Source organism: Zingiber officinale, chromosome 7B (genome assembly GCF_018446385.1).
Source record: "Zingiber officinale cultivar Zhangliang chromosome 7B, Zo_v1.1, whole genome shotgun sequence".
Taxonomy (NCBI): domain Eukaryota; kingdom Viridiplantae; phylum Streptophyta; class Magnoliopsida; order Zingiberales; family Zingiberaceae; genus Zingiber; species Zingiber officinale.
The window spans coordinates 6,197,619-6,213,894 of NC_055999.1; the positions used below are offsets into that span (position 1 = coordinate 6,197,619).

At 37.0% G+C, this 16,276-nt stretch overlaps 1 protein-coding gene, 1 long non-coding RNA gene and 8 other non-coding genes across 10 annotated transcripts; 1 reads left to right on the plus strand and 9 right to left on the minus strand.

Annotated features, from left to right (window-relative positions):
* The first annotated feature begins 1,458 nt into the window (after positions 1 to 1,458).
* Positions 1,459 to 13,708, plus strand: LOC122004116 (protein NRT1/ PTR FAMILY 4.6-like). Its single transcript, XM_042559048.1, has 5 exons — positions 1,459 to 1,579; positions 1,694 to 1,911; positions 12,003 to 12,443; positions 12,543 to 12,668; positions 12,721 to 13,708. The coding sequence occupies exons 1-5, from the start codon at positions 1,492 to 1,494 to the stop codon at positions 13,606 to 13,608; spliced, it is 1,761 nt and encodes a 586-aa protein (XP_042414982.1). The 5' UTR covers positions 1,459 to 1,491; the 3' UTR covers positions 13,609 to 13,708.
* A 265-nt stretch (positions 13,709 to 13,973) lies between these two features.
* On the minus strand, positions 13,974 to 14,060 carry LOC122007620. Its single transcript, XR_006119074.1, has one exon. It is a non-coding gene; the product is annotated as a small nucleolar RNA Z159/U59 (small nucleolar RNA).
* Positions 14,061 to 14,260: 200 nt separating this feature from the next.
* On the minus strand, positions 14,261 to 14,354 carry LOC122007631. The gene has a single exon (XR_006119083.1). It is a non-coding gene; the product is annotated as a small nucleolar RNA R44/J54/Z268 family (small nucleolar RNA).
* Positions 14,355 to 14,407: 53 nt separating this feature from the next.
* On the minus strand, positions 14,408 to 14,557 carry LOC122007652. The gene has a single exon (XR_006119101.1). It is a non-coding gene; the product is annotated as a small nucleolar RNA snoR2/U65 (small nucleolar RNA).
* Positions 14,558 to 14,592: 35 nt separating this feature from the next.
* On the minus strand, positions 14,593 to 14,810 carry LOC122007628. Its single transcript, XR_006119081.1, has one exon. It is a non-coding gene; the product is annotated as a small nucleolar RNA Z112 (small nucleolar RNA).
* Positions 14,811 to 14,925: 115 nt separating this feature from the next.
* On the minus strand, positions 14,926 to 15,020 carry LOC122007639. The gene has a single exon (XR_006119090.1). It is a non-coding gene; the product is annotated as a small nucleolar RNA snoR77Y (small nucleolar RNA).
* Positions 15,021 to 15,197: 177 nt separating this feature from the next.
* LOC122005178 lies at positions 15,198 to 16,016 on the minus strand. The gene is made up of 2 exons (XR_006118339.1): positions 15,836 to 16,016; positions 15,198 to 15,547 (listed from the first exon to the last, which is right to left on the minus strand). It is a non-coding gene; the product is annotated as an uncharacterized LOC122005178 (long non-coding RNA).
* LOC122007649 lies at positions 15,244 to 15,338 on the minus strand. Its single transcript, XR_006119098.1, has one exon. It is a non-coding gene; the product is annotated as a small nucleolar RNA snoR31 (small nucleolar RNA).
* On the minus strand, positions 15,431 to 15,532 carry LOC122007675. The gene has a single exon (XR_006119109.1). It is a non-coding gene; the product is annotated as a small nucleolar RNA R30/Z108 (small nucleolar RNA).
* On the minus strand, positions 15,674 to 15,774 carry LOC122007636. Its single transcript, XR_006119087.1, has one exon. It is a non-coding gene; the product is annotated as a small nucleolar RNA Z107/R87 (small nucleolar RNA).
* Positions 16,017 to 16,276: the final 260 nt, after the last annotated feature.

Genomic DNA, 16,276 nt, shown 5'->3' on the forward strand with positions numbered 1-16,276 from the left:
TCATGGTCGCATTCGATTCATCCATGTTCGTCTAAAAAGTAAAAAAAAAAAAATCCAGATGCATTACGAGGTAAACATTCGATTAATTTGATACATAAATTAACCGAAACCCAATTTAATAGTAGCTAATAAAATCGAATCAAAGTTTTACTAAAACTAAATTAACCGAATTAAATTAAAAATAGGTTATCACCAAATTAACCGAATTTGTTTAAAAAATTATTAAAAAAATTAATATTAAATTTTGAAAAAGGATGAATCTATTGTATGTCTTATACTTACACAATTTTATTATATCTCTATGCCAAGGCTGGACTTTTGCCGAGTAAAAAATGTTAGATACATGTGAATGAAGAAAAGGTGGAAAGAAAAGAAAATTCTATTATGAATGAGACCTTAGTTTCATATTGGAAGTTTCATAATATATTGGTTGGTTTCTATTAATTCACATGCATTGATGACGTGAACAAATAGATGAGGAGAGACTCTCTCTCACGCGGGGGTGTAAATCCAAGGCCTGGATTGCACTAAGCCAAATTGACTCATGTGTGAGTATGACTTGTGTGCATCGAATGCCGGATCGGTCTGGACAAAATTTGCCCAAGTAATACAACCAACATTTTGTCATATAAATATTTTTGCTGCTTATTTAAGTGGCGGATGCATTAAATTAAAGATTAATGTAGAATGTAAATGACCGAGTGAAACATTGGTGTTTCATAGCACAGTGAGTAATAATCATTAATCAATCATTAAATGTTGTTCATTGGTCTGAGCTCCACCTACCTTCTCCCTCCTCTGTCGCGGTGGGTACCATGATAGCAGTCATATACCTCTCAATTCACCGTGACCACCAGTACTTAATGGGAATCATGGTTAGTCGTTGTATCCTGGGAACAGACGATCTGAGAAAATCTTGAAGCACAATCGGAGGTGGGACGAATATGTTTCAAGGAAACTACGTGCATCGCAGGCCTCTGTCCGCTTAGCCGCTCTGTCCACTCGGCCGCTCGGTCGCTCATCCGCTCTGTTTGCTCGGTCGATCATCCGCTCTGTCTCTCGCCCACTTTACTGCTCTACTTGCTTGGCTAATCTGCTCGCTCAGCTGATCTGCCCGCTCGACTACTTTGCCCGCTCGGTCGCTTTGTCACTCAGTACTTGGCAGAAACTAGTCCCACTGGTAGCATGAGATTATCTACTCAGGTCATCTCGATAGATAAGTTGAATTTAATTTAGTATAATTTAAATTTCAACTAATTTCCCAATAATCTTTGGCACATTAGCGCAAAAAAAAAAAAAAAAAAAAAAAAATCTACTAACAATAAATTCCTAAATTTTGAATAGGTGTATTAATGTTGCGTTCCCGTCACGCTCCAGTAAGTATTGCACAATCATTAAAATGTACTATCTTCTCCTCGCTTTAGTATGCAAATAAATAAGCCTGGAAGCACTGCAGTACTCATAAGAGTTGTCGAGTCCGCTAGCTCAATAATGGCTATCCATGGTTTTGTAGATTGGAAAGGAAAGCCTATCAACAAAAAAAGGCATGGTGGTGCACGAGCTGCCTCCTTCATCTTCAGTAAGTATAATTCTAACTTTTCCTGCAATACAAGTAACTCTTCACATTCATCCTTGTATAAGCTGGTCAGGGAAACTGAATTCATATATACACATATATTTATGTGTATTGCAGCACAAACGATTTTGCTGAACTTTGCCTTCATCCCGATCTTGTTGAACTTGGTGACTTATTTGCATGGAACCATGAACGAGGACATTGCAAACTCTTCAACCCTGGTCAATAACCTTGTTGGCGCAAGCTGTGCCTTCGCTCTCTTGGGAGCCTTCATCTCTGACTCTTACATCACAAGATTTAAGACCATACTCATATTTGGGCCTATTGAATTAATGGTAATTCTACAAGTAAATTTAAGTTTCCTTATGATTGCGCTGACATATCTACTATGCCACTAGCAATTAAATGCTTATAAAAATATTTATTGCTTTTAAAGCAGTGGTTATGTGGGTTATTTATCGGATAAATATTGTCAACGAAGTGCATAATACGATACTATGATCAAACATCTTTATGATTAAAAAAACTAATCTCCTAAAGAAATGCATGTGTTAGGTCGATCACCTTATTCTTAATTGACTACGAAAGGCTACGCTTAACTGATTGAGCTTTAGTTGAGAATTAACTCAGAAGGACTTAAATATGGAGGTCAGATAAAAGTAGTCATTGTTTGGTACCTACTAGAACAAATCAGTTCCATAAAGTAAACACCTCAACTCACCTAATAAACACCAGCTACATCGTGATCTGCTTCATTGATGAAATAATTTTGTTGGCTGATGATCTCACTCAGTTCAGATGATAATTAATTCGAATTGTTTTGTGCTTTATGTTCAGTCCAAATGAAAATATTGTTAGTGTATGCACTTAGATTGTCAACATACTCCTTATATATTTTATGAATAATTATTTAATAAAAACAAAAATTTAGCATTAATTATTAATTATTTTTATGTGCGTATATGATTAATGATAAAATCCCACATATTAATGGGTATATTAATATGGAAACAGTCTTTGATCGGATAGATATCTAGAGGGGACATGTATATCTAGATCAACGCTGAGTATGACTAGGTCGAGATAGACCGAGGGATGGATATCCAAGTTGTACTTGGGGGTGCCTTGAGTTTAGAGGTATATTGGACACGACTCACTCAAGAGGAGACCACATATTAAGCATCATTGGTTATTCCTCTTAGTGTAACTGATCTTTTGACTTGAGACCTTTATTTATTCTATGCGTGGAGTTATGTGCTTTGACGCCGTTAAAAACAGTCTTTAATCGGATTGTGATTAATATGGTAGTTGGGTGTATGGCAAAACGTAGAGAGAATAGTGTTGAGTCAATAGAGGATTCATCACTCTCTTGGATTAGGAGTTAATATCATAGCCACTTGATAGAGATATTAGTGACTCGAATCCATGGCCATGGGAGGAATGATTTATCATTCAAGAGGAGTCTATTATATCTTGGAAATCAAGTAAAACAATTAATTTGGTAATGATGCATAATGTATCGAATTAATTGGGATGTAGGCTTAGATAAAGAGATTGAATTACACAATAATTGGTTCATGGTGGTTTACAGTTTATGACCGATATTAATTTTATCGCGTTGGGTGGCTAAAAACTGTTGCTAGATGATTACCTTAGTCTGTGTATGGATTTACACTGCCTTCGTGTATAAAACCTAGAGGGTCGCACACATAGCACGTAGACATGAACAATGGTATCGGAAGCTAGTCGAGATCAAGGTCAAATATGGATTTATTTGATACAAAGAAAAAAGAATTTGAATAGTCATAATCATGATGATTAATAGAGAATTCAAAAAGTTATTATAATGATAATTAATGAAGAATTTGAAGAGTCATCATAATGAAGGTTATAAATGAAGAATTTATGGAGCCTATAACTCTTCATCTTCCTAATTAATGAAGATCATAAATGATGAATTAATTGAGACATTAACTCTTCGTATTCCTTGGAGGCTATAAGTAGCCATCCTTGGAAAGATGCAAGGGTAGAATTCATTCTCTTCGAGTTTCCCTCGTCAACTTTTTCTTTGTTCGGAAGAGGGCGTAGTGCTTCCAAGGCTTTGTCGATCCAAGAGGCTAGCACCTAATGGATCACGTCAAGTTCATGATCTAGTGCACGTGGATACCGCTAGAGGAGTCACACGTGGGGTTCTTATCTGTTGAATGATATCATTCAACCCTATCAAGAACTTGAAGTATATTTTTATGTTACTTTTGTGTAATACTATATGTACCACAAAAAGATCCATGATTCATTATATGTCTTCCGCTGCGCTCCGAACACAACAGTGGTATCAGAGCCAATTTGTGGTTGGATCATATAGTACGAAGTCGATTCTTCAAAATTTATTTGAGGAATCAATGTTTCGAGAGATTTCAAAGAAATCTTAATTTCTTTATTTCAAGTTATATGTCGTAACATTTCATGATAGAAATGAATTTTGTCTAAAACCTGTAAAGTAATACATGTTGTAATTTAGATATAAATTCTTTATGGCATAAGTAGATTAATATGTTAAAATCTCCGAGACTTATTTGTCTTAAAAGACTAAGAGGATTAATGGAGATAAATCTCGCAATGAGATTGTGCAAATGCACAAGAAGTTAACTATGATGAGACATTTTAATTATTTTAAAATCTCTTAAATATATTAAAGTCAAGATTTGTTAAAAGCTCTCCACTAATAACTATGATAATAGTTAGAGTTTTTACATAAGTTGGTGCAGCTTAGTGGTAAGCGAATCTGTCACATCCGCTAATCAAATTGTACAAATGTATTTTCCACTGAACCCCTTAATTTTGCAATAATATTGTAGTAACGAGCCCAGGATCGCTCTCGAGGAACCAACAATATGATGTAATCTATGATTGTATTTTATTCCTATTTTTGGGGTTTTCGATATAAAAATGGGATTTGGGGAGTTTTGCAAATAAATGGGGGGTTTAAGCTTGAATCTAAATCTAACAAAAGTAAAGCATAGCGAATAAGAAATTAATCTAAAGCAATAGTGAAATCTACTTGTGTGTCAACAATCAAACCATAATGCATTGTCACCCTACATTATAATTTAATCATCACCACACTTAAACTACATATGAAATTACAAGATAGAAATAAATCTAATCTAAAGCATGATTTAAACCCTAATTTGAAACCTACAACTTATCAATTAAACAAGCTTCAAAGAAGACTTAAACTAAGCTTCAATTAAGTAAAGAAATGCTAAACTACTTGCTAAAACATAACAACCATTAAAATAAATCTGTTCTAAGCTGTTGAACAGTAAGAAAAAGAACTAGAATGAAAACCAATCCTCTCACAATCAACTCACAAACTTCATACTCTTGCCGTCACACAAGAGTACCAAAATCGAAATCACCCAATTTCGGACCTCAGTGGAGATAATAAGCTACAAATCAATTCGAGGAATGCTCACAAGTGCCGACGGACCACCCCCGACACGCTGGAAACAACCCGAACCCAAGAAAATGCCGAAAATGCTGGAAATCTACATCCCGGAGCTCTCTGGATCTGAAGTGAAAATGTAGACTGCGGATGAGCGTCGGATGAAGCTCAATAACGCCGGCGGACCACCTCCAAGCGTCACTGAATGGAATCGGAGCGCAGATTTGAAAGACCACCTCCAAATCTGGCGAAAACAGAGAAGTCGCCATGAGCAGATTTTCGCCGGAGAGAACACTCTCCGATGGCTCCAGATGATCGGAATGACACCGCTGAGAAGTTCTCCACCGAGATTGAAGCTCGGGAAATTGATCGGAGAAGGAATGGGGCCGAAATCCGGAAGATGCCGCGCCGCGGGACGAAGAACAGCGCAGGGGATCGACGACTAATCTGGGTACTGTAGCTTCTCATTTAAATCAGATCTGGATCTGGAATGGACGGTTGAGATGATTCCGGGCTAAATCAATGGTGAAAAGTCATCCAAAATCTGATCTGAAGGTACTGATGTTGATCTAGGGTTTGGATCTACCCTCCTGTGGGTCGGATCGATCAGATCATCACTGGATGGCCCAGATCGGCCCAGTCTTCATTGAACGGCCCAGATTAATTCGGCTTGATCAATGGCTAGATGAACTCAGATCTGCATCAAAACTTCTGGATCTTCATCAATGGCTCAGATCTGCTCCCCATTAAGTTGGATCGGCTAGATCTTCAACGGATGGTCCAGATCTATCCTATTCTTGATGAACAGCCCATAATGCTCAATAGCTAGATCTTCTCGTTTGAACTCCGATTTGAGCCCAATTTCGGTCCAAATAGATCCAAATCCAAGATCCTTTGATGCCTACAAAATAAGAATCAAATATTAGCATCAAATAACACCAAAAATAATATAATTTGCAATTAAGTCTAAAAATACACACTATGCACAAAATGTGATGTAACCATGATTTAAACCATGAAATCAACATCAAACCATGCATATATGAATCAAAATAATGCAGTAAAATCATGGTTATCACTTAGCTGTGGGCTTGTGTCAAACATCTATAATTTATCATAATTATTAATGAGTCAACTTAATTCAAATTCATTGACTTGTTTAGCTCAGCTAAGGTTAACTAATTTGAGAGGCAAGTGTTGAGAATATAAGGCTCAATAAGAACATACCGAAAGTCACATAGATTTGTGATTGACAAGTTAAAGCCTACTTAATGAATGTAGCATGTAGGTACAGCTCAGCTGTGTACATTCTATATGATTCAGGGTTTCGGTCATATTAGGAATGGTTACCAACCAATTCCCGATTCTAACAATGAGAGTTGTTGGACTTGAATAAAATAATAGGAGTTATAAAAGACCTATATTAAATATATTCCATAGATACTAAAACTCTGCTTTAAATTTTAGATGACAAACATAAGTACCTTATTACTGCGAAGCAATCTCGAGAAAGAGAATATCCTTCTCAGTTCCAACTACTTGGATTGGTATAGGAAACTGAAAATTATCTTAAAACACGAGAGAAAAATTTACGTGTTCGAAGATGAACCATTGAAAGAGCCTACACCCAATGCTTCAGACGAAGATCAGTCATATTATTCTCAGTATATGGAAGATACACTAGATGTACAATGCGTCATGTTGTCTTCTATGTCTCCTGAGTTGCAGAGACAGCGTGAGAACATGAGTGCTAGGGAGATTGATCAGCACTTGTGTGAGCTCTTCCAAGAGAGTGCGAGAGTAGAGAGGTATGAAACCTCTCGAGCACTATTTTGTACCATGCTAGAGGAAGGAAACCAAGTTGGGTCTCATGTACTTAAGATGATCGCGTACATAGAGAGGCTCGAGAGCTTAGGTTCTAAGTTGGACAGGACTTGGCTGTTGACCTAATCTTATCATCACTACCTCCATCATTTTTCAGTTTGTGTTGAACTTCAACATGAATAGCATGGACAAGAGTTTGACTGATTTGATGGTAATACTGAAAACTATTGAGAAGGATATGAAGGTAAATCCTTCATTGCATGCAATGATGGTCAGAAAGACCAACAAGCGCCCTAGCACCGAGAAGTTTAATCCCAAGGCTAATGCAGTGAAGAATCCTATATATCAAGCTCAGAAGAAGCTTAAGAAAGGGATGCAGGTACCCCAATCTGATGAGAAGGAGGCCATGTGCTTCCATTATGGTAAGAAAGGTCACTGAAAAAAAAACTACTATATTTTCATGAAGAAGAATGCCAATAGAGCGGATGCTTCAGGTATCTTTATGATAGAGTACAATCTTTCTATTTCTTCATCATGGGCCATAGATTTTAGAAGTAGTTCTCACATTTGTGCGAACATGCAAGGTCTAAGTGATTGCAAACGGTTGTCCAAGGGCGAAATGGACCTACGAGTAGCTAATGGAGCGAAAGTTGTTGCATTAGCTGTAGGAACCTCTTCAATAAATTTACCTAGTGGACTTGTTTTGAATTTAGAAAACTGTTATTTTGTTCCTAGTTTCTCAAAAGATATCATTTCGATGTTAAGTTTAGACACCAAGGGATTTGTATTTCAATTCAAGGACAAGTTATATTCCTTTTATTTGAATAATATATTCTATGGAAATGGTTCATTGAATAATGGTCTTCATGTTCTTAACTTAGATGAACAAATCTATTGTATTGAAAGTAAGAAACATAAATTACATTACTCAAACTTAACATATATTTGGCATTGTTGACTTGGGTATATAACCCAGAAACGCATCGCTAGATTACTCAGTAATGGGTATTTGGACTCTTTTGAATTAAAGCCCATAGATACATGTGAAGCATGTTTACAAGGTAAAATAACCAAGAAGTCATTCACCAAGATAGGTGAATGGGCAAAGGAACCACTAGAACTCATACATAGTGATGTTTGTGGGTCATTGCAAGTTCAGGCTAGAAGAGCATATACCTACTTCGTGACTTTTACTAACAATTTAAGTAGATATGGATATGTCTACTTAATGAGACATAAGTCTGAAACTCTAGACAAGTTTAAGGAGTTCAATAATGAAGTAGAAAATCAACGTGGCAAGAAGATTAAGGCCCTTCGGAGTGATCGAGGTGGCAAGTATCTAAGACAAGAGTTCATTGATTACCTAAAAGAGTGTGGGATAATTTCCCAACTTACACCTCCTAGAACGCCGGAGTGGAATGGTGTTTCAGAAAGGAGAAATCGCACACTCATGGATATGGTTGGATCAATGATGAGTCATGCAAGTCTTCCAATGTCATTTTGGAGCTATGCCTTAGAAATAGCAGTACACACACTTAACCGAGTTCCAACCAAGACTGTAGATAAGACTCCTTATGAATTATGATTTGGAAAGAAACCAAATTTGTCTTATCTTAAGATACGAGGTTGTGATACTTATGTAAAGAATGAAAATTCTAATAAGCTTGCAGCAAGATCCATAAAATGTACATTTGTAGGTTCTCTCAAAACTACAATGGGATATTATTTTTTCTCCCAAGTGAGCACAAAGTTATTGTTGCTCGATATGCTACTTTCTTGGAAAAAGAATTTATTTCTAAAGAAAGTAGTGGGAGTAAAGTAAGTCTTGAAGAAATTATAGACTCTACAAACAGGTTGGAAGATGAACAGTTGAATAATGAGGCAGTGCCACAAGTATAAGTGTTTCCTTCATCTGAGACTGCTCAAGAAACGCGAGATTAACGCAAGTCTACAAGAATACACCGAGAGTCAAACAGTTATGGTTGGCTGGTAACCCAAGATGAGGAAGTGTTACTCATCGAAGATGATGAATTGTCGACTTACGAGGAAGTAGTTGCTTCAAATGATTCTAAGAAATGACTGGAAGGCATGAAATCTGAAATGGATTCCATGTACACCAACTAGGTTTGGGAGTTGGTTGATGTGCCAGTTGGGGTAAAACCTATAGGGAGTAAATGGATCTTCAAGAAAAATATTGACATGGATAGGAACATAAGTACCTATAAAGCTAGGCTTGTGGCAAAGGGTTTCAATCAACGCCAAGGAATTGACTATGATGAAATATTTTCACCCGTTCCAATGCTTAAGTCCACTAGAATTTTGCTAGCTATAGCATATAGCAGCTTACAAGGACTACGATATTTGACAAATGAATGTTAAAACTGCTTTACTAAATGGAACGTTACAGGAGGAAGTATATATGGTACAACCTCCCGATTTTATAAAATATAAGAATGCCAATAAGTTATGTAAGCTCAAGAAATTCATTTATGGACTAAAGTAAGCATCTCGGAGTTGGAATCTGCGATTTGACGAAGCTATTAAAGAATTTTCTTTTGTCAAAAATTCAGAAGAATCTTGCGTTTACAAGAAGGTTAGTGAGAGCAAGATTATGTTCCTAGTGTTGTATGTTGATGATATACTTCTTATAGGAAATGACATCCCTAGCTTAGAATCTACCAAGACTTGGTTGAGAAAATGTTTCTCAATGACAGATATTGAGGATGCAACCTATGTCTTAGGTATTAGAATATACCGAGATAGACAAAACAAGTTACTAGGGTTGAGTTAAGGTGTATACATTGATAAAATGCTGAATAGATTCAGTATGTAGGACTCCAAGAGAGGATATTTACCAGTGTCACATGGTGTGCATCTTTCCAATGCTATGTGTTCAGGAACACAAGAGAAAAGAAGTAGAATGGACAAGATACCTTATGCTTCGGCTATAGGGTTCATAATATATGCTATGATCTGCACTCGACCAGATATCTCATATGCATTAAGCATGACGAGTAGATATCAGTCAGATTCTGGAGAGGGTCATTGGACTGCGGTAAAAACTATTCTCAAATATCTTCGAAGAATAAAGAACATGTTCTTAGTTTTTGGAGGAGACGAGGAATTAGTCGTTAGAGGATATACTGACGTAAGTTTTCGGACATATCAAGATGATCTGAAATCGCAGCAAGGATATGTGTTTTGTCTGAATGATGCAGTTGTTTGCTGGAGGAGTTCCAAGCAGGAGACAGTTACAAATTCAACAACTGAGTCCGAGTACATAGCAGCTTCAGAGGCAGCAAAGGAAGCTGTGTGGATTAAGAACTTCATAGCGGAACTTGAAGTGGTTCCTAGCATTGTTGATCCAGTTGTACTATATTGTGATAATAATACGGTCATAGCACAGGCAAAGGAGCCAAGGTCTCACTAACAATCCAAGCATGTACCAATGAAGTATCACCTCCTTAGAGAGATTGTTCAGAGAGGTGATGTGTTGGTTAGCAAAGTAGATACCAGCGAGAATATCGCAGACCCACTCATAAAGACCTTACCACTACATAAACATGAGACATATGTGAGGAGCCTAGGACTGAGAGTCCGTAGTGTTTGGCAATAGTGCAAGTGGGAGATTGTTATTGTATGTACTTATATGCCAAGATACTCTTTATATATTTTATGAATAATTATTTAATAAAGGTAAGAATTTATTATTAATTATTTACTTTTCTATACGTATATGATTAATGATAAAGTCTCACAGATTAATGGATATATTAATCTGAAAACCGTCCTTGATCGGATAGATATCTAGAGGGGACATGGATATCTAGATCAACGCTGAGTATGACTAGGTCGAGATAGACCGAGAGATAGATATCCAAGTTGTACTTGGGAGTGCCTTGAGTTTAGAGGTACACTAGACACGACTCGTTCAAGAGGAGACCACATATTAAGCATTATTAGTTATTCCTCTTATGAACGAGTGTAACTGATCTTTTGACTTGAGACCTTCATTTATTTTATGCGTGGAGTTATGTGCTTTGACGTCGTTAAAAACAGTCTTTAATCGGATTGTGATTAATACGGTAGTTGGGTGTATGGCAAAGCGTAGAGAGAATAGTGTTGATGAGTCAATAAAGGATTCATCGCTCTCTTGAATTAGGAGTTAATATTCTGTCCACTTGATAGAGATATTAGTGACTCGAATCCATGGCCATGAGAGGAATGATTTATTCAAGAGGAGTCTATTATATCTTGGAAATCAAGTAAAACAATTAATTTGGAAATGATGTATAATGTATCGAATTAATTGGGATGTAAGATAAGATGAAGAGATTGAATTACACAATAATCAGTTCATGGTGATTTACAGTTTATGACCGATATTAATTTTATCACGTTGGGTGGCTAAAAACTGTTACTAGACTATTACCTTAGTCTGTGTATGAATTTACACTACCTTCGTGTATAAAACCTAAAGGGTCACACACATAGCACGTAGACATGAACAATGGTATCGGAAGCTAGTCGAGATCAAGATCAAATATGGATTTATTTGATACAAAAAAGAGAGAATTCGAATAGCCATAATCATGATGATTAATGAAAAATTCAAAAAGTTATCATAATGATAATTAATGAAGAATTTGAAGAGTCATCATAATGAAAGTTATATAAATGAAGAATTTATGGAGCCTATAACTCTTCATCTTCCTAATTAATGAAGATCATAAATGATAAATTAATTGAGACCTTACTCTTCGCATTCCTTGGAGGCTATAAGTAATCATCTTTGGAAAGATGCAAGAGTAGAATTCATTCTCTTCGAATTTCCCTCGTCAACTTTTTCTTCGTTCAGAAGAGATCGTAGTCTTTCAAAGTTTTGTCGATCCAAGAGACTAGCAGCTAACAGATCGTGTCAAGTTCGTGATGTAGTGCACGTGGATACCGCTAGAGAAGTCACACGTGGAGCTCTTATCTCTCGAGTGATATCATTCAAACCTATCAAGGACTTGAAGTATGTTTTTATATTACTTTTGTATAATACTATATGTACCACGAAAAAATCCATGATTCATTATATATCTTCCGCTGCGCTCCGAACACAACAAGTGTTTTATGAATTAAAAACAATTTACATGTTTTTTATTAAAGGGATATGGATTACTATCATTGCAAGCACACCTTCCATCACTCCATCCTCCACATTGCAACATCAATGACCAAGGCGAAAATTGCCAGAAAGTCCATGGCTGGAACTCTTTCCTTCTTTACGTGGGCTTGTACATGCTAGCGTTGGGTGACGGATGTGTCCGTGCTTCATCACCATCACTGGGAGCGGATCAGTTTGATGGTGAAGATCCAGTTGAAGTAATAGAAAGAACTAGCTTCTTCAATTCTTACGCATTTGGGATCTCACTAGGAGGATTAATAGGGCTAATTTTGCTAGTGTGGATTCAGAATAACAAGGGTTGGGATATTGGGTTTGGGGTTAGTGCTCTTTCAGTTCTCTTGTCAGTGCTTGTGGTTGCTAGTGGTTTCCCTTGCTATCGCAATCAGATACCGGATGGAAGTCCCCTAGCCAGGACGTTACAGGTTAAACGCTAACATAAGAGGCATTTGGTTTTCTAAACATTACAGTTCATCTTTGATCTGAATACCTTTTGTTGATTTTCCTGACACCTCTTATCATAGGTTTTAGTAGCAGCATTCAGAAAGAGAAATGCGTCAATGCCTGAAAACCCAGAAGACCTAAATAAAACTCCTCAAAACGGCACCAATGAAGTGGAAGTGCTTTCTCACACACAAGGATTCAAGCAAGTGCATTAGTACTTTTTAAGAGCATGAGTTGTCTTAGTCAGTGATTGGCTAATGTTCTGACAATGTTATCCGGTTCATTGACAAAGCTGCTATAGTTGGTGAGCATGAATCTGACATTGGCCCTTGGTCCTTAAGCACTGTAACTCAAGTGGAGGAAACAAAAATTGTCTTGCGAATGATTCCTATCATCATCAGTTCCATCTTGGGTAACATTCCAAATGGCTTAATCCTAAGTTTCACTGTGCAACAAGGCACGACCATGGACACCAGGCTCGGGAAAATTCGAATCTCGCCTGCAAATCTATTTGTAATCCCAATATTCTTTCAGACTGTGATGCTCCTAGTCTATGACCGATCCATAGTGCCATTTCTGAGAAGGATCACAGGTTACACAGGAGGTATCACTCACTTGCAACGCGTTGCTATTGGCTTTTTATTTGTAGGATTTGCAACGTGCGCAGCAGCAGTGATAGAGAACAGAAGGATGAAAATTGTAGAGGAGAACGGGCTTCAAAACATGACGACTGGCGTCCCAATGTCAGTATTCTGGCTCATGGTGCAGTACTGTTGCTTGGGTGTTGTTGATGTTACTTCCTTCGTTGGACTGCTGGAATTCTTCAACAGTGAAGCGCCGAGAGGGATGAAATCAATAGGGACAGCAATCTTTTGGTGCGTGTTGGGCTTAGCTGCTTTCCTGGGATCTATTACAGTTGAATTGACAAATAAAGCAAGTAGACATGGTACCAGTGGAAGAGGATGGATAGAGGGGAACAACTTGAATAAGAGTCACCTTGATTATTTCTACTGGCTGCTCTGCTTTATGCAAATACTCGCACTGTTGAATTTTATCTTCTGGGCTAGGAGGTACACTTATCGACAGAATTTACATATCCAAGAAGGAAATCTTCAATCCCAATCTAGAGTGATGGCAGCGATATAGTATAGTACCTAGATTGCTTGCTAGTCGTGTGTTGAAGTCTTACTGTTGCAATTATGATAAGAATGCTTGTATCCGGAGTATTGAATTATTTCATGCGTACCTAGCGAGATCCTCTTCTGCCCTCTGGCGGAGGATTACCTGAATAATCTAACAAAATCATAACAAGTCACAAGCAATCGATGAAAAAAGATTAATTAAATAGACAAACCACATCAGTAAGGATTATTCCATTTGTGCCTTGTATTAAAAATCTTTTCATGAAGTTAGATCAAAGAATATTTATAGGAATCATAGGCACCTTACAGAAAACTGAACAAAACCACATAATCAAAACAATACATCCAGAAAACAAGCATCAAAATGTTTACTCCTCAGTTCAGGTCTCCATGTTTATCCGCATTGCATGTAAACTCAGAAGAACGAAAGTTTAATGTTTAATCATCATCGGAGTTGAAAACTCATTTGCAAACGTAAACAATCAAAACAAAAAAAGAAACTCGAGGAATACAAAAAACAAAGCAACGCCCCAGTGGTTGTGACAATATATACGTCATCATTTAAAATCTCATAATACGTGCATATATATGCATCACAGGAGAGATTGCATCAACGCAGTGACAAGAAAAATTTAAACTCAGCAAAAGAAAAAAAAATTGCATCGGAGAGATTCCCATTTCCCATAGAACCAATCATCAACCTCTTTAAGAGTACAGATGTCCCTGTCTATGTTTATCGTCACTTGCAAAAGATATATCTACAAATCACATTATGCAATTTAGAATAGGCAGACAATGAAAAAGGATGTAATCACCGTAAACGGCTCCGTAGATAAATTAAAAGTTATCAACAGATTCCTATCAGCAAACGAAATGCCTAACAGGCCTTTGTATTGGCCTGATAATAGCATCACCAGTCACTGCATTCGCTTCTGGAGACGTGGCATCAGGCCTTAACCAAAACAGCTAAAATAAAACGCAAAACAAAAACCCTCAGAGAACAGTTTAAAATCACACACACAACCGTGACGAGTTCAAGTCATTCCACACAGCCATTCATTTTAACATCCACAACAGTTCAATTCTTAAAGAATATGAAAAGAATGGAGCAAACGAAGATGGGTGGAAGTAACTAGTTGCCACAGTTGCTGTTTAATGAGTCATACGGCACTTCCTATCAAGAAGGTTGTTCTTCCTCATTGGGACATCAAAACATAATCATGCTTTCAATCTGTGCCATAAATTTAACAAGGCATAGTTTATGGCAAGAAGAAAAACAAACTAGAAACTGAAAAAAAAACAAGCAAGGGAAGAAATAAGATTCAAGCTTCAGAAAGCCAGGTGAATTTACATCAGAGAGTGGGTTTACCACATCAGCCGGTAATTCCAACATTTATTAGCAATCATCAAAAGCTAACACTTGGGAATCGAGAAAGAGAGAGAGATTCAGTGAGAAAAGATAAATCGAAAAATTAAAACAATGGCCGATAACTGAGAATCCGTTATCATCAGCATGAACATGTTATTCTCATCCACAACCCATAAATGGAAAGTGTAGGAAGGTGTCCTAAGAAAATATTCATGATTTCATCATTTGACACATTGCAAATATTTTTAAAATGTAGTATCACAAGTGAACTACGATTCAGAAGTAAAAAACCAGTGCATCAGTCAGATCTAAAGATCCTCAGATCAAGTGTTGGATAATTTAAAATTTTACTTCATCCTTATCTCTACTTGTAAAACATAAAAAAATAGAAAAAGCAAAACATTTACAACTATAAACTACTCCAAACAATATGAGAAATACAATAAATTGGAGAACAAGGCTCAGTGTTGGCGTATATGTTAAAGGTTCGATTCTGCCAGCGAGCATCCACAATGCGCACTTCAGAAGAGGGAGCTCAGTTATCCTCATCCCATCATTCTCCAATTATGTAAAGCTAAAAAAAGCGAATAAATCAATCTTTCTTGATAATAATACAACAGTAACCTCCATAAGATGATTTATCGTAATCGATCATGCAGAAACGTAGAAAAACTGAAAGGGAGAAGACGGAAAATATGGAGATTGCTCAGTTCAGCGGGATAATCGACATACAGATCCCTCGATGAGAGACCTGCTATCCGGTCTGTTGAGCTTGAATTTTCCAGAGTCGTCACGGCAATCCCTACTTCGAAAAAGAAACAAAAAAAATTGAACGTAGAAACGAAGGAACAAGAAAACTTACAGTTCAAGAGAAAGGAGGGGAAATCATATTAAAACATCCAGGATTGATAGATATATATATAGATAAAAAATATAGATGGATAGAGGAAGTGGATTTGGGTTTCCGCCGCAAGCTTCTCGCGAGAAGTTTGCGGCGAATAAAGATGCGGAATGAACCGGGGGATTAGGGTTTCATCGGGAAGGCTTTTGACTCGGACACAGTTGAATGGTTCAATCGGGTTCAACTGAGCCGTTCCAATGGAGGTTTTTTGTTTTTTTTAGTGTCTTTAACTCCTTCCTTGTTCGGGTTAAGAAAACTATCCTTCTATTTTTTTTGTTTTTGTTTTTTCTAATAAAAAAATTATCCTCGAGTTAGAACAAAACTCCTTTCTAAAAACATATATTGTTTCAAATAACATAGGGCAAAATAAAAAGGCTATGACTCAAATTGTAAAACTATAAT

What these genes read in the sequence shown, in the direction of transcription:
- LOC122004116 (XM_042559048.1), top strand. Translation starts at nt 1,492, where the DNA reads ATGGCTATCCATGGTTTTGTAGATTGGAAAGGAAAGCCTATCAACAAA. An exon ending in TTGGGCCTATTGAATTAATG is followed by an intron (nt 1,912 to 12,002) that starts GTAATTCTACAA and finishes TTTTTATTAAAG; the next exon opens with GGATATGGATTACTATCATT. An exon ending in ACACACAAGGATTCAAGCAA is followed by an intron (nt 12,669 to 12,720) that starts GTGCATTAGTAC and finishes GTGATTGGCTAA; the next exon opens with TGTTCTGACAATGTTATCCG.